This window comes from Branchiostoma floridae, chromosome 12, assembly GCF_000003815.2.
Source record: "Branchiostoma floridae strain S238N-H82 chromosome 12, Bfl_VNyyK, whole genome shotgun sequence".
Classification (NCBI taxonomy): domain Eukaryota; kingdom Metazoa; phylum Chordata; class Leptocardii; order Amphioxiformes; family Branchiostomatidae; genus Branchiostoma; species Branchiostoma floridae.
The window spans coordinates 16,737,387-16,765,361 of NC_049990.1; the positions used below are offsets into that span (position 1 = coordinate 16,737,387).

General features: G+C 39.9%; 2 protein-coding genes across 2 annotated transcripts in view; both read left to right on the forward strand.

Moving 5' to 3' along the window:
* LOC118428249 lies at positions 1–7,062 on the forward strand. The gene is made up of 6 exons (XM_035838255.1): positions 1–64; positions 2,038–2,129; positions 3,170–3,255; positions 4,042–4,137; positions 4,799–4,894; positions 6,754–7,062. The coding sequence occupies exons 2-6, from the start codon at positions 2,051–2,053 to the stop codon at positions 6,808–6,810; spliced, it is 414 nt and encodes a 137-aa protein (XP_035694148.1). The 5' UTR covers positions 1–64; positions 2,038–2,050; the 3' UTR covers positions 6,811–7,062.
* A 1,476-nt stretch (positions 7,063–8,538) lies between these two features.
* The window catches only part of LOC118428243 (uncharacterized protein CXorf38 homolog), a 21,098-nt gene continuing 1,661 nt past the window's right edge, over positions 8,539–27,975 (forward strand). The window contains exons 1-2 of the mRNA XM_035838250.1: positions 8,539–8,711; positions 12,739–12,962. Coding sequence (XP_035694143.1) covers positions 12,765–12,962 — 198 coding nt within the window. The 5' untranslated portion in view covers positions 8,539–8,711; positions 12,739–12,764. The remainder of the gene's footprint in view (positions 8,712–12,738; positions 12,963–27,975) is intronic.

Sequence of the window (27,975 nt, forward strand, 5' to 3'; positions counted from 1 at the left end):
ACTCATCCCAGCACCGGAAGAGACCAGACGCGTGGAACGAATTGTCTTTTCATCGAATCGAATCGTAAGTTCCTTTTAATTAGTTTTAGTATTTCTCAAACATATCATAGATGAAAGTTTAAATGCAAGTCGTGGATATCGGGTAGGGAGCGTTGTTGGACGCACTAATAGAGTGTGTGTGTGTGGGGGGGGGAGGGCACAAGATTCAAATACCAGTAGTAATGCATGTAATTTTATGGGAAAGTGGAGGGGAAATGTGCAATTATCGCAAGAATTAAAACTTTAAACCATAAAAACGTACCCTCAAATGTGAAGTCAACTGGCATCAAACGCTGCTTAAAAATCTATACGGCTAATCTACAACACCCCCCACACCACCAGAGCCCCTTGATAGGTCCTGTAGGCTTCAACTAACCATCGTGGTGGAAAGCCCCGAGGTTGACAAAAGGTGATTTTATAAAAACCGATTCAACAAGTATCAAGTATATTCTATCGTATCAACCCCTCAAAACCCCAAGATAGGAATTTTAATGGTCTTTCACCTTGGGAAATCGCGCATGTGCTATCTCTACCGCCCCCTCTCCCATCGACGGAGGAGAATACTTTGTTCTTGGTATATTTAATTAAGTGGAAAAATCGTACAAATTCTTTTTGTGAGTGGATTGTTCTGATCTTCGACATGAATAGTCCGATTCCGCTTAAAGTCGGGCTCAGAGCCATTGAGAATCAAACAGGTAAAGTTAACAAAGCGGCCTAGTGTATTCATGAATCATTTTGTGTCGAGAAAGGGACCAAATTTTGCAAGTCGTCCTTTCTACCTAGGCCTGTTGCGATCCAAAAAAATGTAGTCTTGTGTAAGATTTACGTGCCTCCTTCTAAAGGATGTACTGGTTATCACCCGGGTATGTTAAGTACGCTTGTAAAATTCACACGAGGTCAAAGGCCAGTCCGTAGTTGAGGTTTCAGAACACAGTATTAAAGCGCAACTCCGCCCCAAAAAGCAGTTCGGGTATAAAGTATTGTGTTACAGGCTTTGAAAAGGTCGTAGCTATTCTTCTGTGCATAACAGCGTAGTGGAAACTGTGCTGAATGGTAGAGGAATATGCCATCAGTTTTAAGTTTTTGTAGTAGTATGAGTTGGAGTATACGATGTGTCTTCGGTCGGCAGAACTTTGCGCCTTCATACTTATAGAACAGTCCCATAATAAAGTCACACCGTACTGTCAGTGTCCGCCATTTTGAATTGTTAGCATTAATGTATGGAAGTATCGGCGCTGTTCATTTTGACTCAAAAAGGGGACTTAAAAAGCTTGTAAAGCACGGAAACTTCGTACACATCAATGGGACACCTGCTGGAACATGTTTGTTGCGGTAGGTTTAGGTGTCGTTGCGTGACGGCCGATATTTTTGTGGATATATTGGGCATTCGCTAAAAAAGACTTTTAAATTTGCTGAGTGTTTGCTAAAAAGACCATTGAAAATCGTTAACTTTGATTTATGTCACTTTGGATCAATGGATTGACTTGGAACTCAGGATTAATGAATGGGATCACAACGTGGACATATTCCAAGCAAAAAATATGAGATTCGTGCAGCGCGGACTTTCCCAGAGTGGGCGTTTGTGGGCATGCGCTAAAACGACAGTCCCGTACTTAATCATGTAAATCCCAAAGGTGTTTTGCTACCTTGAGGGCTCTTTAAACTCGCTCGGACGCAGCGCAGTCGCAGTGCACCAGTGACGAGGACGCAAAAACATAACAGAAAGGGGGTGTGAGAATCTGCCATTTTAACCAATGAACGTTACAACGTGGAAAAGTAGGAGCTTTTTAAACCTCAACTAAATGTAGTGAGGTTGGGTGCAGGTCTTACACTACCTATATATCTAAAAAAAAGCGTACTGTTTGACTTTGGTTATCATTTAGTATATCTTTACGAGAGATTGACTACTAATATGTATGGCATTATGTGTGCGCATTGTTTTTGTTACCTGAGTCTGTCAATATGAAAATAGATCAAGTTTCGTTATACGATTTACAGGAGTGCAAAAAGAATGGAGAAGTTTGTGGGCAAATGGCTTCTGTCTGATCTGGACTTTGACCAACTGAAGAAACTGTACATGTCTAAATTTGGTATGTATCTTTTACAATTTTCTATTTTCCTTTTCCAGCAAGAATAAAATATTAATGTAGATCCAAAATCTTTTAGCTTGGTGGGAAAATGTCCAACAGTAGACATTTTGTTTTCGTTAACTACACCCATGTCCACAAAACTCATCCCCGCCACGTTGGTCCCCTACCGACCAAGCCACGTGACCCCTTACCTGACAAAACAACAGATCTCTCTCTCTCTCTCTCTCTCTCTCTCTCTCTCTCTCTCTCTCTCTCTCTCCCTCTCTCTCTTACTCTCTCTCACGCTCTCTCTACTCTTTCCCTACTGTCTCTTTTTCCACGGTAACTACCAGTAACTAGTCATCGGGTCTCGACACTCTTGCATTCTCATTTCACGACTTCGTATGGGCACCTGCAGCTTGAATTATAGTCTTTTCACGCGGGGTCTTGTGTCAAGCCCAGCCTGCAGCTGCGGGTGTCCATACGAAACGATTTCACACTACCTTTTGCACTGCCCTACCTATAATTACCAGCGCTCAGTTCTCATCGGCAAACTCTCTGGGTTACTTGTACATATACTTGATTTCCACAGTCTTGCAAATAATGCCAAAGAAATGTTGATCTTACAAGGTAGTTCTTTCTGCTCCTTCAATGTCAATTGCAGAATTATAGAAGCAACACATGTGTACATTGCAACAACAAATCGTTTTTAGATTCAAGTATAATTCTTTGTTTTAGTTTCCTACTCCAGTAAGGGAGATCGACTCACGCACACAGTTCATACATATGTAATTATCTATTTATTATTTCCCTGTATAATTTATTATTTTCAATTCTTGTATAAGTGGCGGCGTTAATATAAGTTGAATGTAACTTGAGTCCGCCGTCACTTAGTCCTCGTCCGTTTATTTGTATTTTTACACGTATTTCAATAAAGAAAAAAAAAACTAGTCATCCTTTTCCCACATTGTGTTGTACGATATATTTGTATTACATTTTACCATACATTTTGGGTCCTAAAAGTTGATTTTGATTGAGAAATTATTATTTTACTCGGAAAGGCGCACATGAAGCTCAACTAAACAAGGACAAAGAAAAGTGGATGACAATCTACCTGGAAGTGACTGAAAAAGGGACCCATTGGAAGGTGCGCTTTATTGCTACATACATAGTATAAACTTGATGGTAACATAAAATTTGTAATCATATAAGGTATATATTAAAATGTGATGAGAATTATCAGGAGATATCAGGTTAAAACAGTTGTGACCAATGACCTTCGCTAATGTCAAACTGTGCAGATTCAGTATTCATTAAATGACGAGAATCTATCTATTTCGGTATGCCACTTTATTGGCACAGGAATCGAGCAGTCTCCAATGCAGCTTGTGACGTCCCCGTCTCGGTTCAGTGATGGTCTAAGGGCCTTGATCTTTACTGATCGTTTTTTTTTTGTTTTCTTTAGCATGCCAATGCTCCAAATGGAGATGTTGGGCGTGCATCCTTTTCGGTATGCCACTTTATTGGCACAGGAATCAAGCAATCTTCAAGACAGCTTGTGACGTCCCCCGTCTCGGTTCAGTGATGGTCTAAGGGTATTGATCTTTACTGATTTTTTTCTAGCATGCCAATGCTCCAAATTTAGATGTTGGGCGTGCATCCTTTTCGGTATGCTACTTCATTGGCACAGGAATCGAGCAGTCTCCAAGACGGCTTGTGACGTCCCCCGTCTCGGTTCAGTGAGGGTCTTGATCTTTACTGATCGTTTTTGTTTTCTTTAGCATGCCAATGCTCAAAATGGGCGTGTTTCCTTTTCAGTATGCCACTTCATTGGCACAGGAATCAAGTAATCTTCAAGACAGCTTGTGACGTCCCTCGTCTCGCTTCAGTGAGGGTCTTGATCTTTACTGATCGTTTTTGTTGTTTTTTTTAGCATGCCAATGCTCCAAATGGAGATACAACCATGAAGTTTGACATGACAAAGTATACGTGCGAAGTCAACCGCCCCAGCAGGAATGATAACATTAAGGTAAGAAAAAAAAATTCTTATGAAAGAAGTTAGCAGGGCACAGCCCACCAATATAGTCCCCTATTCAAATAAATACATGGAAACATGTAAGAAAGAGGCTGTCAAAAGTTACTTACAGGAGGTTTAGTCAGTAAAAAAAAAAACTCACATTGGCGGCATAGTCTTACTTGAAGTGTCCATTTAGAGATTTGGAAACATTTTATGCGCATGCGGTGAAAAGGTCAACACCACAGCCGAACTAATTCTTGACCTCTTGACTCTTGACCTCTAGAAAGGACATGAAAACATGCAAACTACACATATTCTAGACTGTCCAGGACACCCCAAACATTGATAAAAAAGTCTAGTTTTTTTCACACAAAATAGAATAGCCAAAACACTGACCTATTATTTTCAGCTCCAAAATGCCAACCTTTCTCTAGAAAAAGGTTTCATATGCTTACTTCTAGCAAACTAGGTTAAAATTCCACCCAATATGCATGCCTTTAATTGTGACCTTTTAGCAGCAAGAGCTAAGCTAGATAATCAGGATAAGTGCAACACTTCTGTAAAAAAAACATACATTTATGTTACACTAGTTGATATTTATCTAATAGTCAATCACAGAATATAGTGATATGACAAACACTGCAATATTTTGTTGTATTTATTGTTGTCTCAGAGCACATTTGAGATGAAGAGTGACACAGAAATTGTCATCCACAACCCTAACCGTCTCACGATGACCGCCAAGTTGACTGGAAACGACCTGACATTTGTAAGTAGTATAGCTATGTATCGTTATCTTTATCACCAGTATCTATTGTTAACTTATCTATTACTGTATCAACACTATTTGGTTATATTGTATGTACTAGAGTCGATTCCATATTACCGAGAGGGTGTTTCTTCCTTTTGTTCTAACATTTTGGAAGTCTTTGTAACAATCTAACTGTGATAAGTAACTGTTTAGAACTATTCATAACATCTATGTAACGTTCTAAATATTTCTATAGTATTCAAACATGTTAGAAACATTTCTAACATCAAATACATTATTTCTGTTAGTTTCTAAACTGTTCCAACATAGATGCATCATTTGTGATCACATGTTTGAACATGGAAACAATATGATGGAATTGGGTCAGTGGGCTGGGAAGAGGGCAATTCACACATCCCTGCCAAGTGCAGGAAATTATGCCTGTCTGCCACCTTCACACAAAAGACTCACCAGTGTATACTTAAGAAAATCTAAAAATACAAGAGCCAAACAAAGGACCAGGCTTAGCAGCTTTGTTTATGGGGTCAATAAAGGGAAATAATGACACAAAATGTTGGAACATGTTGGAACAATAACAAAAACACATAGATGTTTGAAAGTTGTTCTAAATAAAGAGATAATTATATCATTACTTTCCCAAATGTTCCAACAAATGTAAAAAGGTTCAAACATGTTTAAACTTTCATTTTGAAATGTTTGAACAATTTCGAACTTCTGTGACTGAAATGTTCTTTTACTCAAAATAGTTCAAACTTATTACAAATATTAGTTCAAAACCATCTCGGTGACTTGGAATTGACTCTAGTAGTTTTTATAAAACATGACCGGGTTTCCTGTTCGTTTGATTGTAACGTCTTTAAAAAATTCGGCCCACAACTATGTCAGCCCGATGGTTCCGTGTATATGTAGGTTTTTATGACCTACTATTATACTAGTAAAGCTATTATATTAAGGTTACCTAGTAGACATAAAATACAAATTGAGGATAGAAACACTGATGCTGACTGTTCTCAAGTAACCGGTGAGGAACTGTAAAACGTTTTATAAGTCAATATTACGAATGCTCTCAACAATATTCTATCTAGATAGCAGGCACATGTATTGCAATATATCAATTTAGAGGGGTGAAACTTACCACAGAAGATGGCATGCCTATACTGAAATATAGGCTTACAATTATGTATAGAGATAGATAGATAGATGGTTTATTGCGCAACAATTGCATCAGTAACAATGTATGGCAATTTACATACAACAAAAGGTACAGTCTAATACTACACATATACGTTATATTGCAACAATTACAGCTATTGCAATACTAGTGGTATCTACAGTAGGTATTAAAGGGAACTATAACATACATCAGGTTTGGTATTTCTATGCTACTAGCGACATAATATTTGCCAACAGTTATTAACATTACGGTTACAAATGTAGCTTCGTCTTGGTGCATGACCCCGGGTGACCCCGGGTAATTAGAAATGGCCGCTGAAATTAGCAAGAGAATTATTAACAGCTTGTTCTTAAACAATAGTACAAGGCTGTGCCATTGAAGCAGCAAAGACTTGGGCGTTGTCCTTCTTATCCTTCTAACATCTCAAAACCCACACATAAAGAAATGTGGGATCTTTCGTCTTCCACTGTCTTCGAAAAAGGAGTCGAACCCAATAACCCAGGATCTAAAATTAGCTTTTACTAGCTTTAGACTAGAGTAGACACTTGTGATATTGTCTTTACACTGTTTGAATCTCTTATGTGACTTGCAATTAGCCCACTGGCAAGAATTTGCAATAAACTTTATTATTATTGTTATTATCTGATAGTGTGATTAAATCCATGCCATGCTTTGTCAACAGACCCAGGCCATTGATGACGTCAGCGTGGACAGTGTGTTCACCAAGTCCACGGAGTGAGAAACCACCATCTTCCGGTCAACCATCAACACAGGCCTGAAATACAGTGGTTTTTCTTTAGCTACATGTTTACCTTTGCTCTGGCTAGAGTATACGTAGTTCTGTAGTAACGTTGACTTTGTGCCTTCTTAGTCATTTTAGCCTATTGTGAAGTAGTATTGGATTTAGTTTGTTTAGAGTGCATAGAAAGGAAAACTATTATGATGGTGTCACTACAATGCATCAACACAGGCCTGGAATTCAGCGTTTTTTCTGTAGTAACATTGACTAACATGTGCCTACGGAGTAGAATCGGCGCAGTTGTTATTTTAAGCTTAAGCCAACTGTGAAGTAGTATTGAATTTAGTTTGTTTAGAGCGCATAGAAAAGTAAAACTATTATGATGGTGGCACTACATTCATTTACGTTGTATGCACGTATATATGAGCTTCTCTAAATGAGATAATTGGACAGTTATCCAAGTAACTCAATAAATTCTATTAACCATTTCGAATTTCTTCTTCAGCTATCTGACCTAGTGTCCGAACATATTAATGCTGTAGACACGTGATTTTTTATGATGTTATCCTAAGAAAACATTGCAGCAAAATAAAACCTTTAGCCACCTGATGTCTGATTGGTTACCAAAATGTAACTGACTTTATTGTTTGTTACCATTAAAATGCGCATTAAAATTGCTACTGTCAGCGATTCATTTATTAGATATCACGAAACCTCATCTGTACTTCAAGGCTTATTGTTCATAATATTTCATAGCATGTTACGAGTATGTAATAAAACTATGCATTCTCAGTCTTTACAACAAGGAGGTTGAAAGACAGAAAAAAAGAAGGAAGGAAAGAAAAAAGGAAGAATAAAAGAAAGAAAGAAAGAAAAAGAAAAAAGAAAGAGAGAGAGGAAGAAAGAAAGAAAGAAAGAAAGAAAGAAAGAAAGAAGGAAAGAAAGAAAGAAAAAGAAAGAGAGAGGAAGAGAGGAAGAGAGGAAGAAAGAAAAAGAAAGAAAGAAAAAGAAAGAGGAAGAGAGGAAGAAAGAAAGAAAGAAGGAAAGAAAGAAAGAAAAAGAAAGAAAGAAAGAAGAAAAGAAAGCGAGCTTAAGTTGACCTTAACCATCTTGTTCACAACGCCTACCCACGTATTATCTAAAATTATAATCCATTAAGAGGTTCTAAAGTTATGCTGATAAGGCGAAAAAACAGACACACCAAAAACGAGGTCACACGCTTGTGGCATGGGTCAAAGTATAATAGGCCTTGACGTTCGTCTCCCCAACGCTTATAACACTCCATCCAGGGGTTCTAAACTTATCCTAAAACACACCAAAAAACACACAGAGACACACCATAAAAAATGCAAACGAATGTAGAAGACAGTGTAGAGTACTGAGGTTGCAGGTTGAAAAAAGTATCCATTTTTTTTCAAATAATGTTAAAAAGAAATCGGCTTTTTCAAACTTAGTGTTGTGTGGAGTTGTGATGATGATTTAACATTATCATATTATTATTATAAAGTTTCTAAATGGAACAGGTATTGTTATGCGCACAATGAATACTAAATACAATAAAAAATTTACAAATTATAAAGAAATAAGTGGCAATTTTACTTTCTCCTAAAAGAAACACTCATTTGGTATTAGAAAGCTGCAGTTCCTGATGATAACTCAGGAGCGACATCTAGCGAGAATGCTGCAAACTGTCAACAAAACATGTCACCTCTGACCCCTATCCCAGCATGCACAATCGATACCTGCTACACATTCTCGGTCACAGAAACCGACAAGAGTGCTAAAAGCCGAACAACAGTCTTCATCTCATTCACATCCATCAGGTTTTGAAAGAAACAGCTAGTTGGAGGGACTATGTCGCGATGTTGGCGTTTTTGAGGCCCAAAACATGCACATGAGCGGTGAGTATGGGAACAATGACACGTTGTTTCGCTGAACCCGGAAGTAACTTAAAGGAATTTCACACCGCTGATAGTTTTGATCTCAAAGTCCCACTGGGGCAGGGATTTTACGTGCAGTATTAATTACAGTAGAATTAGAAATTAAGATGCCTACATAATCACTATGTTTGCCTTTTCATGAGCGTTTTACTTGTACCTCAGGACGTTTGATGATCATTTCAAAAGGTGTAGAAGCAAGTGAAATGTACAGTCGAACCGCAGGTCACCGTAGAACGCGTTATTCTCTGAAATACGGCTTACGCCGGGTCACGGACTGACCCCGCTGCATGGGTGTAAACAACAGCTTATTTTGCAACAAAGACACCTTAGATATATATATAATGTTTATAGAGTCCATTCCAAGACACCGTGCGGATGTTTGTTGCCATTGTTTAGAATTGATTTTAAAGTTTTGTAATTATATGTCTAGGACATTTGATACTTCAGAAATATTTTTAACACTGTTTCAACTTTATAAATATTTCCCTGGTCCTGTAAAACTTTGGAAATATTCATGGTGTGGAATTGGATACTTCTAATTGTTTCTAAATAATAATAACAGCATTCTACCATTATTTACCATTTTCTACCATTTTTTGTAAATGGTTCAGTGGGCTGGGAAGATAGCAATTCACACATCCTTGCAAAGTATAGTTGGGTGCCATGCAACAATGGCCCACCACAAAGGACCCACCAGTGCCCAGCAGTGAAATCTAAAAATATACAGATGCAACAATAGGGCTTACTTTTATGGGGGCAATAAACTAATTTTATCATTTGGCCAGGTTTACCATTTTTTGTAAATATTTGTAAATGTGAAATAATCACAGAGAGGTTTCACAATTATTCTAAATAAAGATATTTTTGTACAGTTACTTTCAAAATGTTTCTAAAATATTCAAAGAAATTCAAATAAATGAGTATTTTCTTAGTCAATTTTTTGAAAATGATTTAATTATTGTGGCTCAGATATTCTTTTATTCAAAATAATTCAGACTAATTATAAATATCGCCTAAAAACCCTTATGGTGTCTTGGAATGGACTCTACTTTTACGTATCTACATGATTTGCCCAGCACAGCCAAGTGGATATTTATTGCATTGCAAAAGATCAGCCAACGTTGTGGCCCCTCAAAAAAAAGCAATTTTTGGTCTGTGTATTTGTGATTATCTTTTCTCCAGTTGGCCGGGACACAATCAGTTTTGTCCACAGTCGGACAGTCCAGTTCCTCACCTTTACATTGATACCAAACTTGAAGGGTAAATTTTAGGAGAAACGGTTTTGCCCCCAAATTAACTGCGAACATGCGCAAATCACAGTGGTGAAGTTTCAGTCTGGTTGTAGCTACCAAAGCACACTACCCTGCGGACGGACCCAATTTTTATACATTTCGCATTGTGTCACAGACCTCATTTCTTGGTACAAGAATCTGAATGGGTGCGGCTGTCACATGCAATATAATAAGTGGCATGATGATAATCAAACGCACATAGACACAGAGTTTTAGTACAAAGTAAGAGTTTTTAAGATTCATCATATTTTGAGTCAATCTGTTTCGAACTCCTGGTCCGAACCTGGGTTCGAACGGTGGAACCCAGCCGGTACGTTCCATGTTCGTGCCGCGGGGGTCAGGCCTAATGTTGCAAGTTCAACCAGCATTTGGAAAAGTTGATATAACTAACGGCTCAAGTCTTGCCGTCGCAAATAGATTTCGGGAAGCCCACCAAAATAAAACTAACATTATCCAGAAGCCAGAATAAGTAGGATTCATGTGCAAGCGTAATGATGTCAAAACATCATGGCTGAGTTTTGTAAAGCATAGTGAAAGATCAGTGTGTGCGGTTTCTCATTCGAAAAAAGACGCCGGGGAATTTGACATGGCTGTAGTTTTTTGAGGGGCAAAACCGTTTCTCCTAAAATTTACCCTTCAAGTTTGGTATCAATGTAAAGGTGAGGAACTGGACTGTCCGACTGTGGACAAAACTGATTGTGTCCCGGCCAACTGGAGAAAAGATAATCACAAATACACAGACCGAAAATTGCTTTGTTTCGGGGGCCACAACGTTGGCTGAACTTTTGCAATGCAATAAATATCCACATGGCTGTGCTGGGCAAATCCTGTAGATGTGAAAAAGTATAAACATTATGTACGTTTGAGGTCTTTTTGTTGCACAACAGACAGTTGTTTATACGCATGCAGCGGGGTCAAACCAGGACAAACTGCGTTCTGGCTTATGACCTGTCCAGAGAAGGCTGCGCAGAACGGATGCGCATAGAGCTCTGCGGTTCGACTGTGTAACGGTTACGTTATGGATATTTTAGTCGTGATGTATGTGTGTGTGTGTTTGTGTGTGTGTGTTTGTTTGTATGTGTGTGTTTGTGTGTGTGTATTTCTGTGTGTGTGTGTGTGTGTGTGCAAGGAGCTTTTATCATAAAAGCTCCTTGGTGTGTGTGTGTGTATGTGTGTTTGTGTGTGTGTGTGTGTGTCTGTGTGTGTGTGTGTCTGGGTTTATGTGTATGTGTCTGGGTTTATGTGTATCTTTTTGTGTTTGTGTTTGCCGGTGTGTGTGTGTGTGTGTGTGTGTGTCTGTGAGCCTCTGTGTGTTTGTGTCTGTGTGTGTGTGGGGGGGGGGGGGCGTCTTTGATAGTATTGTATTTGTCTGGCCGGAAGTTTTCTGCAAGTAGACGAATATGAATCACGTAAACTGCTTTTGCTATATACAAACTGTCTCGTGTGTGTGCGTACATAGTTAGTAACACATCGTGTTGTATTTTACTTTTTACTTGTATTTTACCCAAGACAACATATATTTCAATGAGGAATGCACTACAAGTTCAAAAAATGTGGTGTCCACGAACAAGAAATACAACAACGGCAATATTCCGATGTCCGAATCTGGCATTCGAATTTTCGGCGCAAACCTTTTTCGACAGAGCAATTAGCCACCGACATTGAAATTTGTATGCGATATCCAGAAGCGATTGATGACCTTTGATGGCACATAGGCTATTTGTGGGACCGCCCAGCGGAAGTGAAAACTAGTTGATAGCGGTTCAGGAAATGTCTTTCCTACACTTTCTATTATCTTCTATTAGCGCTTGACAACATAGACAGTTTGTGACAAAAACATCCCTATGACAAAGGCAGCTTGTGCGGTTCAAATTGGTCCATTCTCGTTGTTTGCGTGTCTCTCTCATATTGATATGGGCGGCATTAATTATTAACCTGAAGTGAAACTGTCCTACAGTTCGTTCATCGAGGAAAGTATCAGTGGTTGCATAAAACAGAACATTGTTTTTGTCTATGGGGAATTTATATAGCTTTGGATCACAAAGTGGGGCGCTTCGACGCCTCAATTTATATAGTAAGCAATTTACAAGAATGGAATATGTTTGAGATTAGAGCAATTTCTATGAAATATGTGAGAATGGGCTAAAGTTTCCTGGTTCGTTCTCTTAAAAGGAACTATCCTTCGTTAGGTTTGTCCTCAGTTGTAGTTGCTGAAAATAGTAAAAGATGTCCCTGAAGTGAACTAGACAGCCACAGACATGACAAAAAGTTAGCGTTAGTTTGCTTCTCAAATTTGCTCAGATATGGCTCTAAAATGCACCAGAGAGCCTCTATTTCTTATAAATTTTCTGGGGGAGGCCCCCCCTACCCCCCCAACATCCAACTCCCACTGGCGTTTTAACTTTCTATCTTTATATAAACAAGGCTGACTACCTCTGTACGTTTGACTGTCGAAACTTGGTTGACATGAAATCTACTCTAATTGCTCTGTTTTCTTTTGATGTCGATTCCGCGCGAAAGCTTGCCTGTATGATGTGTTCATTTTTTAAATTGGTCCAAAATCTGGTCCACTGATTTTTTCAGGTCCGTTTATTTCGGATCGATTCAAGAAGAAAATCGGCCCCCACCTCTTGCACGAACTGCTATTTCCTACAGGGGTCGCAGATAAATAATATGTTCTGTTATATTAATGACAGATGACGCATGACCATCTGTGGCCAGCATGTCCTTACAAGACCGGCGCAACAACGAGGGCTACAAGAACTGGCTACGGGTGGGGTTAGCGCTGTTAGCCACCCGGGATGGTCTCACGAACGTCACCTTGCGAGCCGCGAAAGAACTTCATGCAGCTCTCAAAGCCAAGCTTGGGGACAGCGTAGAGAAATGCACCTGCAATCCTAAGAAAAAAGAAGAATGTAAGGTAGGTAAAAAAGGTAAAGGTAAAAAAGTTTTTGGTGACGCCTTAGGGACGAGACAAACGGTGTATTACTGTGTTCAGTATGCAAAAATTCTAGGAATTGTACAGGCATGTGTCCACAGGAATGGTAGTCCATAGGAATCTTTGGAATTCCAGTTAGGCAGCCAATGTTGGCAGAGCTTCTGGAATTCCAGCTTCCGGTAGAAAGTGGGTCATGGACTCTCTTTGGGAATAGAGGTATTTAGAATAGAAAATAGGGACAGTCAGATGATTGATGGAATTCTAGTGTGGGGGCAATGTTGGAATGGCATTCCGGATCTATGTCCAAAATCATGAAAATCCATCCTTTTCCGGCCGAATCTGTCCCCTACATTCATTTCCCCACAAATCAAGGCCAAGGGCTTAATGAAAAAGTATACATAGCAAACACTGCTATGATGGAGAGACCCCACTACTAATATGTAATGTTATTACTGATTTGCATGAGTTGTATTTCACTGTGTATGTTCAAACCGCCCCAAATCATAAAAATAATTCTCGTTGATCTTGAGTTATCCTCCTTGAAAGATGTTAGCAAAAACGCCACTGCAGTTCAAGAACAAGCTGGTAGGTAGTTTAGACGGATTGAAGCATTACCATGTTTTCTGGCATCATAAGTTATCCACCAACAAAAAAAATGAAGACTATAGTCGCCAAAGCATGTTGAGGACAAAATATGAAAACGGGTTCAAAAGTAAAGTCCAAAGCAAAGCAGATAAGGAGACGAAATCGCAATTTTTTGCCGGATGTCAATGTCTGAGCACATACCAAATATCATAACAATCTGTAGAAGAAGATCTTGAATGATAAGTGTTGAAGCAGCAGCATGATAAAACAGACAAAAAAAACTCCTTTACAGATGTGATTACACTAGCCAGTTGCATATTTTATTTTTTTAGCTCTATTCATTAGATTTTTTAGATATTGCCAAGGGCTAACTTCATACATGGCTGACTTCAACATGCGATTTCTTTATGTGGTCACCGAATAATTCCTTTCACTGTGCACGAATGCGTCAGTACGTAAGATAGTGACCTTTCAATAGGCCACACCGATTTTATTTATTGTTTCTCGGATTTCCTGACCCTTTTTTTCCGATTTGAAAAAAAAAATTGGCCACACCTCGTGTTGACAAAATTTCACTGCCTCTCCTCTCTCAAAATTAACGATGGACTTCAAATTCCAGCAGCTGTACGACAGTACGTGCCTTTTTTAGACGGTACGTTTATGATTTTTCTTCCAACTTTGGACTTTGCTGCCAGGAACCCCCTAAATGTTGGAAGTTTAGGTTTTCCTGTCCGATCTCTCCTACCCCCGACTTTTTGAAAAAAAAAGAATTCGACCAACCGACCCAATTATTTCTGAAAAAATTCGAGAAACAGTGAATAAACAGCTAATCGGAATTTCTCCAACTCTCCACCCGAATGGCTCTAGACACGTGGCCTATCGTATGCATGACGTCAGCACTGAGTCAAAGGTTGTTGAAAGTCAATATCGCCCCCGTCCCTGTTGAATGAATGAATGAATGAATGAATGAATGAATGAATGAATGAATGAATGAATGAATGAATGAATGAATGAATGAATGAATGAATGAATGAATATGTTTTATTTGATCAACGTGATCAGGCAAAAAGTATATCGCAGCCACAGGCTGAATTGCATATTTTAACGGTTAAAATCTATTGGCTTAGGAACATTACAGCTTTACATTAAAACGCACTGATGACGAGATTTGTATTCTTAAAATCAACGACAATACAATACAGATAGGTTAAATCGATAAGATGGTATGTACAATGCGTGGTCAGAGAGAAGGTCTGTTGAGAGAAGGTTGGTGCCCCCTGATGTAAATGGCCTCCTTCATTACTCCTCGATCTTTCAGCTTCAAATAAAACAGTCTACGCACTTCTTTCAGGAAATATTCACTACCCTACCCCGCCACCTCCCATGATTACGCTTTTTACTTGTTGAAGAGGTTCATCAGTCACGTATGTGTATCCAGTATTATCAATTTTCTTCCAACAGTGACTGTAATAAAGGTAGAGTACGTACCTCCAAAATTTTGATTTCTGTCAGCACATCTTGGTCACGGAGAATACCCTAGTCTCGATCTCGCGAGAGAATACGAGACTAAGTCATCTGCCTACAGAAAGATTAAGTTGGCAATCCACATCCAACTGGAGGGAGTAAAGCTGAACCGCAATGAGGGTTGAGAGTTCCCTACGTCCTACCTACCCCTTCTCTGTAAGGAGGCGCTAGGCAGGGGGAGGGGGCAGATGACTTGCTCAAGCCTGGCCTAGTCTCGTGTTCTCTCGCGAGATCGAGACTAGGCCATTCTCCGTGACCAAGATGTGTATCGAAAATCTGGAGCTTTTCATTTGGCCTTTATTCGAAAAAGCATATTTCTAATCCTATTGTACTCCTTCAATACTACCTCGGCACTCGGTCGTTGCTTGGGGTCCATGTTTTGACACCGCTGGTGCACTTCAATCAAGTGTGATCTGACAACATCACTTCCATTTACATTTCCTAGTAAATAATCGACAACAGGTGGTATTCTCCAAATGTCAGATTTTTCATCATAGGGAGGCATGATTTTTGATTGATTAAATAACTTATTTTCACGCTGTTCAGGTGCATCAAAATTGGAATGAAGGTTTCTTCTCGCACACTTAACAAAACGATTTTCTTCCGGATTTACTTCTGGAATATCATCCAAATCGTTTAAGACAAGTCTAAGATCATCTGTGACGAGAAACTGGGATAGAAAATGCTTGAGTTTGTACGCGTCACACATGACTCGTGTACCAACTGGACTATTGTGGAGGAAATGTATCGCCTCTATGTAACTTATAGCCACGTTAAATCTTGTCCGAACATCGCTTGACTTGCCATCTAAGATGGCCTGAATGTTGAGTGCAGATCCAAGTCTGTAATACTCTGTAAGGAAAGTCAGGTTGCACGAGCCCACCAGTTGCACCACATGAGAAGTCGGCTGCATCTTCCGCAGCATCTCTACATTACGGAGGAAGAACTTGCGGTGATGAGGTTTACTCAGGTTATTGTACGCCACGGTGTGGCCTTTCCAGGTAGCGTTGTAAACCTACAAAATGAAAATTGAGTTTATTGAGTTTATTATGTGTTACCCTTTAGCTCATCTAGCTAATCTTCCAGGGCTCATTAAAAACACACACAGTATATACAAGTAGATGGACAGATATCATACACTCAATACAGATACAAATACATATAGGTACATAGTCAAGAAGTCATGAGGTCAGAGGGTTATATACATGTACAATAAAATCATTATGATCCATAGAAATTGTCTATCATCTTCTTTAACAACCGTGTATCTGAGACAATCTAGAAATCTCCGGGTAGCAGATTCCACATTTTAACTGATCTGTTGTTCCTTGCTTTCGGTAACCTATAGTCATGCAATGACTGCCTAGTAGAGTGACTATGACATGCATTAATTGGCACAAGAGATTTGTATATCTCCTGTGGCTTACATGTGTTTACAATCTTGACAAATAACTTAAGAGGATGGAAAATGGAAAATATGTTGGATATGGAGAATTATGTTTACATTATTCCTACTACTAACATTGCTTACGTTTCGATGTCTATCAGACACTTTCGTCAGAGCAAACATTTTGAGAATGTCTTTTGTTCATTTACGGCATGGGGAACTCGACCCACACATGTCTGATCACAATTCACACCACTTTTTTCTCGCCACTTACCTTCTAATTTGCAAGAAATGAATGCCTGTAAATTAATGACTGCAGTGATTTTAGATTTGGCGGATTTTGATAATAGGCTCCATACTATGAAGTTGTGCCTCAAAATTTGAGTTGTGCTTATTATTTCTGGGTGAGGCCGAGAACTTTCCGATCACCCCTCGTATGTCTGGGTTGTAACGTTTGTTACCAGCCCTGTAATTACCAATGGGTAAGAAAATAATAAGTTGCCATTTTTTGGCTATGGTTAAAAGAGGAATGAGGTATTTTATACTGAAAAATAAGCCGATCTATTTTTCGAGCAAACGATTGCCATTTTTTTACATATCAATGAGAACGAGTGTATAACGAAGCCTTTCCCCAGCGAAGGGATATAAGACGATCAGGACAAAATCTCCCAAGACTCAGAAGATGAAGTATATGATATACAACATGAAGATAGGTAAACTGATAGGTCCTACACACACAAAAAAAGTTTGAATATGGCACGGCCCTGGGCGATAGTTGAGTTTACCTGCAATTTACCTTGGATATATATGGTATGCTGCCGTAGGTGAATCGTACGCTGTACTACATTGTCACTAAAGCCCCGGTCACAAGAATCGTACGACGTCCTTGCGATGGCATATTACGCCTATCGCACGATAATCACAGTGGATCGCAGCTAAATCGTAATCAAAATTAGCCATCGCAGAGCATCGGATGATGTTCAAAATTTTTCCAGCGTCGTACGATTTTTCACTTGTGTCTCTTCTGTATAGCCGTCTGACCGTTTTTGTGCTTCTTTAACCCTCATCCGACCGTATGGGGTCATTTTTGACCCCAGGCGTATATTTTTATCTGCCATAGCAACATTTTTCATCGGAGAAAAATTTCCTTCCATGAATTTGTTTGTATACATGTCATACAGCATCTACCAATTTTTCACCGAGTTTTGTCAATTATTGTATAAGCTATACTTGAAAGTTTGTGTCTGGTTCGGTGGGGTCAAAAATGACCCCAGCCAATTATGAATCATTAATTACATGAATATCAAGACATTTCAATAAAATAACAGGCATTCCTCATCATTGCTATTACAGCAATAAGTTATAGTTGCTTAGATGATTAAACACCGAATATTTTGAAAGAAATTTAATATTTTAGTGTAAAACACAGTTTTTCGACATTCTGCATAAATTATGATAATACGCACTAATTGCCTTCGCTAATGAAAGTGAAAATGTTTCTAATTAATTCAGAAACAATATATGGACAGAATGTGCAGAAGGAACCTACAAGAAAGATTTTTGCGGGAAAATAGACAAGAGTTATTTTATGTATGTGCTTAGATGGGGGAATATGGTGCATAATTAAGTAATAAATTCGTTAGTTTTTACAAATATTGTATTTTTTCTTGTTAAATAGCATTATTATGCTATAAGTATTATTGCAGCATCAAAACTTTTGTTTAGAAGTCGATAAGACAAAACATTGTTTAAGTAAGTTGAGTACGGTAGATTTTCAGAGCAAATGTGGTTTCTCCTCATTTTCTGCATAAATTATGATAATGAGTAATAACTACTGACACCAAAACTTGTCAAAATATTTTTCATAGATTGGTTAAAAACAGTAAATACATGGAAATGACAAAATAAGCGAGCAGAAATATGTCTATGAGCAAAACAAAATGGGGTCAAAAATGACCCCATACGGTCAGATTCGTCGTAAAAATGTAACGGTCGGATGAGGGTTAACCAACAAAATGTGGACATAGCTGCTGAATACCTTCCTATAATATCTTTAACAGTAAAAATGAATTTAAAAAGACCATGACAACAAGAGTATTACAAGCAAAAGTTCAAACAAATCAAGCGTGAGTACTGGTATGGTTATCTCGGCCTGCTTGCCGGCTATACGTGTCAGGCTCTTTCGAAGATCGTATCATGATATGCTATCAACAAAAAGATGCCATCATACAAAAATCATATCATAAGCATTATATCATATATATTTCCGACTCATAGAGCCTGCCTTTATGTTTGAGTTGTCCCCATGGTTTTTACGATTATGGTAAACTGACCCAAGACCGACGAGAGCTGAGATTTGATCTAATTATAAACTCACGTGCATGAAACGATCAAACAAATATTGTCTGCATCACCTGTGCGGGGCGCGCTGTTCTCTGGTTGCGACTGTGGCAGTTGCGACTGATATATTTTCCCTTTTCGTCGATATCGACAATATCAAGGAAAACTGAAACCATCACAACATGCTAACAATTCATAAATCTAAAGCCTCATCAGTAGACAAAAATTGCCGTAATGAAGTCTGCTTTGGAGGCAAATAAAATCTTACGACGATAGCGAAATTTTGAACATGTTCAAAATCCATTTCAGCTCTATTTTCGTCATAGGAGGATCCCCGATTTACTATGATTTACCTGCGATTGACGCAGGTACGCTCTTATGACCTCATCGTACGATGCACTACGATCCTTGTGACCACGGCTTCATATATTTAAACCATTGCTTCCGATTCTTCCCCGACTTACGACGTACTGCGCTTATGCCGCGCATAAAACCTCCATCGCAGTCAATCGTACGATTCTTGTGACCGGGGCTTAGGGCTATATTCTTGCCGCGCATCTACATACTGTAAATGCAGACACTTTCGCGGTGGTTTAATGTTCGCAGTTTTCGCGATGGCCGCTTCACCGCGAACCTAAAACCACTGTGGACATATTTTCATGGCAGTAAGAGACTACAGTGCATTGTGCTACCGCGAACTTAAAACCACCGCGAATTGTCATTTTTCCCGCTGCCGCGAAATTAAATCCCCGCGAACTTGATAAATGAATTTACAGTATACTACGTCAAACTTTCAAACATCCGACAGGTCTTACCAGTGATCATGTGCCAAGCTCATAAATTAAGAACTAGAGATGTAACGGTACAGTTACCTTCTTCGTCCCCCCACTTGCGAGAATGTTCTCTACGGTCACTTCCTCAGATATCTCCTCGCACCCAAGCCATGGCATACACGTTTCCATTGTGGCAAGTCTAAAACTTCCCGGTGGGCATAACCCCTTCTCGCCAAGCTTGCCCACTCCTGGCCATTTGGCCACGTCGTCAACATCCTGGTTAGCTGTTCCATAGAATTTCAGTCGCCAAATTTCATCCTTTTCAACGTGGAAGAAGCCAGGCTGCTTGTTGCTTGGAGAGACTGACCAGATCTGTAGATAAGATCTGTAGATATTATTAAGTAAGTAGAGAAATAGGAGAATAAGAAGCAGACTGACAACACGTCGCGCACTTACACGATACATCGTTACGACGTCTACCGACCAGGACCTGTAACCTGTGGACTGTTATGCCACAATAAAGTTTGATTCTAAAATAGGCTTAAAAAGGACTATAAACAAACAAGATTGGCAATGGAAAACATACATTGCCATGACGTCGGTGGCTGTTGTAGGGTTTTTTGACCAGTGCAAAATGTGGAAATAGCATTGGAACGGGTTTGGCAGGTAGCTGCGCGTGCATAGACTGGAACTTCCCTGTCGCACTAACCCTGGCACCTAGCCCACCTGTAACATAAACCTACCCCCGCGAACATTTCTGCATTTACAGTTTAAAGAATTATCTTCTTCACAATATGGACTACAGCTCTCTCCCTCCACACCATGACTGGACAATCCCCGATTCTAACCTCCTTTAAGCCCCGGTCACAAGAATCGTACGATTGACTGCGATGGAGGTTTTATGAGCGGTAAAAGCACAGTACGTCGTAAGTCGGGGAAGAATCGGAAGCAATGGTTTAAATATATGAAGCCGTGGTCACAAGAATCGTAATGCATCGTACGATGAGGTCATTAGAGCGTACCTGAGTCAATCGCAGGTGAATCATAGTAAATCGGGGAGCCTCCTTTGACGAAAATAGAGCTGAAATAGGTTTTGAATATGTTCAAAATTTCTCCATCGTCGTACGATTTTTATTGCCCCATATCAGATTTCATTACGGCCATTTATTCTACTGATAAAGTTAAAGATTCATAAATTTTTAGCATGTGGTCATGGTTCTAGTTTCCCCTGATATCGTCGATGTTGAAGAAAAAGGACACTATATCAGTTGCAACTGTTCGCTGTAGCAACCCGAGAACAAGAGCCCGTAGAAGAGCCTGCCTTCGAGGCAATATTTTCCACGTGGCAGATACAGTATCACACACAGGTGATGCATACATTTGTTTGATGGCTACATACACGTGGGTTCATAATTAGTTCAGATCTCATGTCTCGCCTGTCTCGGGTTTTATCATAATCGTAACCATGGGGAAAACTCGAACAGAAAGGCGGGCTTATGATATAATGTTTATGATATGATTTTTGTCTGATGACATTTTGTCTTGATAGCATATCATCACAAAAAAGGAAAATATGAATTTCGAAAAAGCCTGACTAGTAGAGCCAGCAAGAAGGCCGATATAACCATGCTTGTACTTGATTTGAACCTATGTTTGTAAGACTCATGTTGTTATGGTTTCTTTTGATTTATTTTTTTTTCAGTAAAAGACATCATAGGAAAGTATTCAACAGCTAGGTCCACATTTGGTTGGTTAAAGAAGCACAAAAGCGGTCAGGCGGCTATTCAGAAGAAACACTAGTGAAAAATCGTACGACGCTGGAAAAATTTTGAACATCATCCGATGCACTGCGATGGCTGATTTTGATTACGATTTGGCTGCGATTCACGGCGATCATCTTGCGATGTGCGGAATATGCCATCGCAAGGACGTCGTACGATTCTTGTGACCGGGGCTTTACCCGCAAATGTTCTCAAGGGAGGCACGGCTAACATACCATACATGCCTGTGAACATGTCAGGCTAACATTCCATACATGCCTGGGAACATGCCAGGCTAACATTCCATACATGCCTGGGAACATGCCAGGCTAACATTCCATACATGCCTGGGAACATGCCAGGCTAACATTCCATACATGCCCGTCGAAACATGACTTTCCAATTCCAAGTAGGCATTCCCTGTCAACCATCCCCATGATGCCACGTGCAAAGGATTTTCAGCACTGCCTGTGTCATTGTGTCTGCATGATTGTATTTTTGAAACATTTCTCAGTATCTGTACAAGATTATATCATATGCTGGCAGGATGTTGTTGGGTGCATGGCTGGCTTATGCCCACCATCCATACATGTCCTTGTACTTGCAATTTTGCGTGTAACCAAAAAAGTATTTTGCACTGTGTGTGTGTGTCTGTGTGTGTGTGTGTGTCCGTGTGTGTGTGTGTGTGTGTGTGTGTGTGAGTGTGAGAGACAGAGAGAGTGTGTGTGTGCCCTTGATTACCTTTAGTATATGCCATGAAAATTACCAATGTGTGACCTTGATATACCTTTAGTATATGCCATGAAAATTACATATAACGTTACCTTTAGTACATGCCATGAAAATTACATTTGGCTCTGAATATAATTACCATTTGCCATCATTCAAGATTACGACCTTAATATGTAACATTTCCTGTCTACCTATGGTATATGGCAATCCCTATCAGTTGACTAGAGCTGACCCAATCCCCCTGATGCCAGCTTCCTATCAGTTGACCTGAGCTGACCCAACCAGGCTTGAACAAGCTCTAGAAAAGAAAATGTATCCTTCATAACATAACATAACAACCAAGACATCGTGATCCATTGTGCAGAGTTTCCCTGTCTAGTTACAAAGGACAAATTCCTCCAGGGAGCAAGTGTGACCGACATTCCACCATTGCATACCAGAGATACATCTGGAACAGATTTGGGTGGGGGGGGGGGAGGCCTTGCATACCCAGCATACTGCATTCCGTGGAAAAATGCCTGTGCAATTCCTAGAATTTTTGCAGACTGAATGCAATATATACCACTTGACGACTCCCCTGAGGCGTCGTCAAAAACTGACATGTATATCCGGGTACCGTCTGTGGGGGGGGGGGGGTCTTTCGAGGGCCGCGCCAGCTTTCATTTCTCATAACGCCAGAACGGCTTACGCTAGAGCCACCAAACGTAGTGAATTTTCCTGAAATTTGGTTGGCAACAATTTCACAACATTTGAAATATTTTTCATTTTTTCTTGTTGCCATGGCAACCGTTTGTTGACAGGCACTTTTGACGAAAATCGGTAATTTTTTATTATACTATGTATTCTTCGCATTTATTTGCTATATCACTGCTATTCTCTTACATAAATAAAAGCTTATGTTATGTAGAATATCTTTCATAATTAAATTATGCATGAAATATGCTAAGGTGATGACGCCACGAGCCAAAATCCAAGATCCAAGGTCAGAGGTCATCCGTCGTGGCGAGACACCTTCCGCTTCGTCTCCGTGAAATTTATTCCTAACGCAAGTATTATTTCAGTTTTGACTTTTGTTTTACGTTTCCTAAGTTGGCCAAGGCATATTGTTTTCAACATTCACCAGGTCCCTACACAAATTTTGAATCAAAGGCGAAAATTGAACCAGATAAAAATCCCCTTGCATACTTGTTGCAGCACAGAAGCATGGATGGTGTCTGCCGACGAGCATAGCTTTTGTTAAATAGTAGCCTTACCGATTGCGCTTTTTATAGCTTGTACATAGTAAGAAGGTTGTATCTTTTGTAGGTAGTTGCAATATATTTTTTTCTTAAATTGTATCCAGCGCAAACGATGTGTTGATGTAGAAATCACAGACTTGTATACACATAAGCGATTTGGCGCCAAATTGACAGCCAGTCAATTGGGTCAACGAGATATTGTCTACGCAAACCAGTCAGTATTATGTATGAAGCTTCCTGGAGTCATTATGGCATTTTCTAAGACAATTTTTAGTCTTGCTAGATGTTATTCGCTGCTAGTGGCAGTTGTAGTAATAGCCCTGCTCCCCAAGACGCGTTATTTTCCCGATCACCGCATGAAGATGACAAGCTAGCCCTGATTACACACAGCTGGCAGTGCTCACCTGAGCAGCCCACAGCGCTCGGACTGTCGGGAATGTTGGCGATCAGCAGCATCAAGCTGAGTGGAGGACAATCGACACACAGAACACAGAATAGAGCCTCAACTGATGTGTCTACACTACTAGCCATGTTCGTGCTGTTACTGTCCGGAGATATCCACACCAACCCCGGCCCTGAAGACCTCGGTCTGGCAAGTAAAGGACTCCACGTCGGCCATATCAACATAAATAGCCTGCGGAATAAAGTGCACGAAATATCAGACTTGTTGTGCTCTAACAATTTGCATATTTTAGCTATTTCTGAAACGCACCTTGACAATGGAATATATGACGGAATGCTGAGTGTAGCAGATTATACCCTGGTGAGAAGGGACCGTAACAACAAGGGCGGAGGCGTTGCTCTGTATGTCAAAGACAACATTCCATACAAATGTAAATTAGATTTACAGATACCGGAAATTGAAGTGATTTGGGTAAAGATTCATCTTCCCTATGTCAAGCCGATCTTGGTAGGATGTATTTACAGACCACCAAATGCCACGATAGACTACTTACACAGAATCACACATATGTTCGAAACAGTCACACATGGTAATCAAGAGGTCTTGGCATTAGGGGATTACAACATTAACTGGTCGGACACCAGCTGTCCCCTGCGTGGCAGACTTCTGTTGGAATCCTCCACACTTAACATGCACCAACTAGTTAAGCAGCCGACAAGGGTAGCACACTCAAATGGTGATCATGTAACCAGCACCTGCATAGATCTTATCTTCACAAACAGATCTGACATATTTACAAACACGAGATCAATTCCGTTAGGATATACAGACCACAACTTGATACATACCACAAGGAAGACTAAGGTACCAAAGGGACATCCAATTATCACACTCAAACGCTCCTACAGTAAGTTTAGTCAAGAAAATTTCCTACATGACATCTCTCTTGTTCCTTGGCACCTTGTTAATAATGAAGAAGATGTAAATGATGCCTTAAGCTGTTTCATGTCCCTGTTCTCACAAATAGCCGACAAGCACGCTCCCATCCGTAAGAGATCTGTAAGGTCGTCACCGGCTCATTGGATCGATGAAGGCCTTAGAGACCTAATGAACATGAGGGATGACGCTAAAAAGGCAGCGCAAGCCTCAGGTCTTGCATCGGACTACGCAATTTATAAACGATTGAGAAACGTAGTAGTCAAAGAAAATAGGAGGAAAAAGAAATCACACTACAGAGAACTGATTGACGAACATTGTAGAGACAGAAACAGCAAACAGCTCTGGCAGGTACTTAATGGGATTCTAGGTAGAAACTCACGTCGAACTGCAACGTTCATCGAGACAAACGGTAAGACACTGACAAAACCTAGAGACATTGCCGAATATTTCAATGAGTACTTTGTAAAAAAAGTTGAAGACCTGACACCGCGAAGTCCTGTAGATATAGCCAGCGTCACTGCACCGATCAATGAAAACATTATGACATCAAAAAGATGTTCTTTTGCCTTTCAAGAACTAACAGAGAACTACGTACATGAATTACTTACTTCACTCCCGCCTTGTAAATCGACGGGGTTTGACAACATTGATAACACGCTATTGCGAATAGCGGCCGATCATATAGCAAATCCAGTGTGTCACATTTTCAACTGCTCTATTAAACAACACACATTCCCCACTGAGTGGAAAAGAGCCAAAATACTACCTCTTGTAAAAAAACAAGGCACTTCCATTAAACGGACCCAACAGTCGTCCATTCAGCTTGCTTCCGGCTCTAAGCAAATTACTGGAAAAGGTATGCAACAACCAGATACAAGCTTACCTTGTCTCCAACGCCATCATGTCCGACTACCAGCATGCCTATAAGCGCCAACACTCCACCGCGAGTGCACTGGTAGAAATGACGGACAAATGGCTCGATGAAATTGACAAGGGAAACCTGGTAGGTACGGTTCTTTTGGACTTTAGTGCCGCGTTTGATGTAGTAAATCATGAAATATTTCTTGCCAAACTGAAAAGTTATGGCTTCGTGGATTCTGCCCTACACTGGATGCAAAGTTATTTGACAAACAGGATGCAGGCCGTTTTTGTAAATGGTGATATCTCGACTTACAGAGAGATAAATAGTGGAGTACCACAGGGTAGCTGTTTGGGTCCACTGTTGTTCTGCGTATATACTAACGACTTACCCGCAGTGGTAAAACACTGTGACGTAGTAATGTACGCAGACGATACAACTCCATCTGCTGCAGGCCCCAGCATAGCTGAGGTACAAGCCACTCTTCAAGCTGAACTTACCCATATTAATAACTGGGTTCAAGCTAACAGACTGGTGCTCAATGTTGACAAGACCAAATCTATGGTCATTGGAAGTCGTTACAAACTAAAACAAAAACCAGCCTTGCAGCTTTCGATGAGCAACAAAATGATAGAAGAGGTTAAGCAGGCTAAGCTTCTAGGAATGTTGATGGACCAGCAGTTAACCTGGGCTCAACATCTGGACAAAGTAACATCTAAAATGGCACGCGCACTAGCAGCACTGGCTAAATCTCGGGACTTCTTTACTAGTGACACGTTAAAAACTGTTGCACAAACACTTGTTCTGAGTCACATGGATTATTGTGCATGTCTTCTGTCTGCGAGTTCCCAATCTCATTTAAATAAACTACAGACATTGCAAAATAAGGCTGCCAGGCTAGTACTTAATGCAAAGTACACTTCTAACACTGATGACTTACATAGAAAACTGAATTGGCCAAAGGTAAACGAACGACTTTATACCCGAACCCTCACTATGTTCCACAAAATCCTTACAGCTAAGAAACCAGAAGCTACCTACAAAAGACTACATGCAATCAAAAATACCCACCGACACAACACCCGACTAGCTCAAGGGGGGGGGGGGGATTAAGATTGCCCAAACCCAAAACTTCTGCTGCTACCAGGACTTTCCTTTACAGGTGTGTTAAATCCTACAACTCATTACCACAACACTTCAAATCAGCCACACCGTCCATGTTCAAAAAGCACATCAAAGACAGACTAAATACACAGACACAAACTTACAAACCTCTGCAGCACTGGTGGTAAGACATTTATTGACAACTATGTATATAGAATTAATGTTTAGAATATTTGATACTGACCTCTGACCTCTCAGCTACTCGATCTCACAACTACATTTACTTTTATTTTAAGAACAAGGTTTTGCGGTAATGTCTTCCTTTAAGTATAACGTTAAGTGTATATTTAGGTTGGTTGGATAGGTTGTGAATTAAGGTGTAAATTGTCTCAATGTTCTGTTAATGCATTATGTTAAGTGTTTGTCTTAAGACTCCAGGAAGATTAGTGACGCATTGTCAGAATTGTACATGTATTCACTAATGGAGATCTTTTCAATAAACATAAACAAATAAACAAGATGGTGGATTGTATGACCAGATCAAGAATAATAAGATTATCCCTAATAAGTTGTAACTACGAGGGGCGGTCAATAAGTAATCCCCCTGACCCATTTTCCATAGCAGGAGATTAATGAAACTTGGCACAGTTATTAGTCTTTCTCTTCATAGGAACCACCCAGAGTTATGCATTTCTACCATCGTTTGATCCAGCTCTGGACACCGTTTTTGTAGGACACCCCAGGTTGGTCCTCCAACAGATGCCTCATCAATGGCACAAGAGGAACGACCAGGTCTGGGAGCTGTTTCCACAGACTTCTGGCCATGTTTGAATTCACGATGCCAGCGTTTTACAAGGTCATATGATGGGCATCATCACCATAAGTTTCTTTCATTTCATCAAAAATCTTCTTTGGTGTGCGTCCTTTCAAATACAAAAACCGGATCATTGCGCGACACTCAACTGGTTCCATTTCACACCTGGTCCATTTCGCACCTGACTCAGTTCAAACACCAGTAAATCAAAAACCACAATTAGTTCAGAGTTTTTTGTTTTTTGCAACATAACCTATAAAGATATGAATCATTACACAGACAAAATTTCATTTAGATCAAACGACTGGAAATGGGTCAGGGGCATTACTTATTGACCGCCCCTCGTACCTTGTATTTTGTCATCAAAAAGTTTAAATGAACGTTTTTGTCTCATTCTGTTGTCTTTGCGATCATTTATCGCCAAAGTGTATTTTTGAAAATTCAAGTAGGTGGATATAAGATGGCGGAGCCCAACTGATATCTAAAATATGCATGACGTCCTTTTATGACGTAATTTTGACGTAATTGATGTGCTTA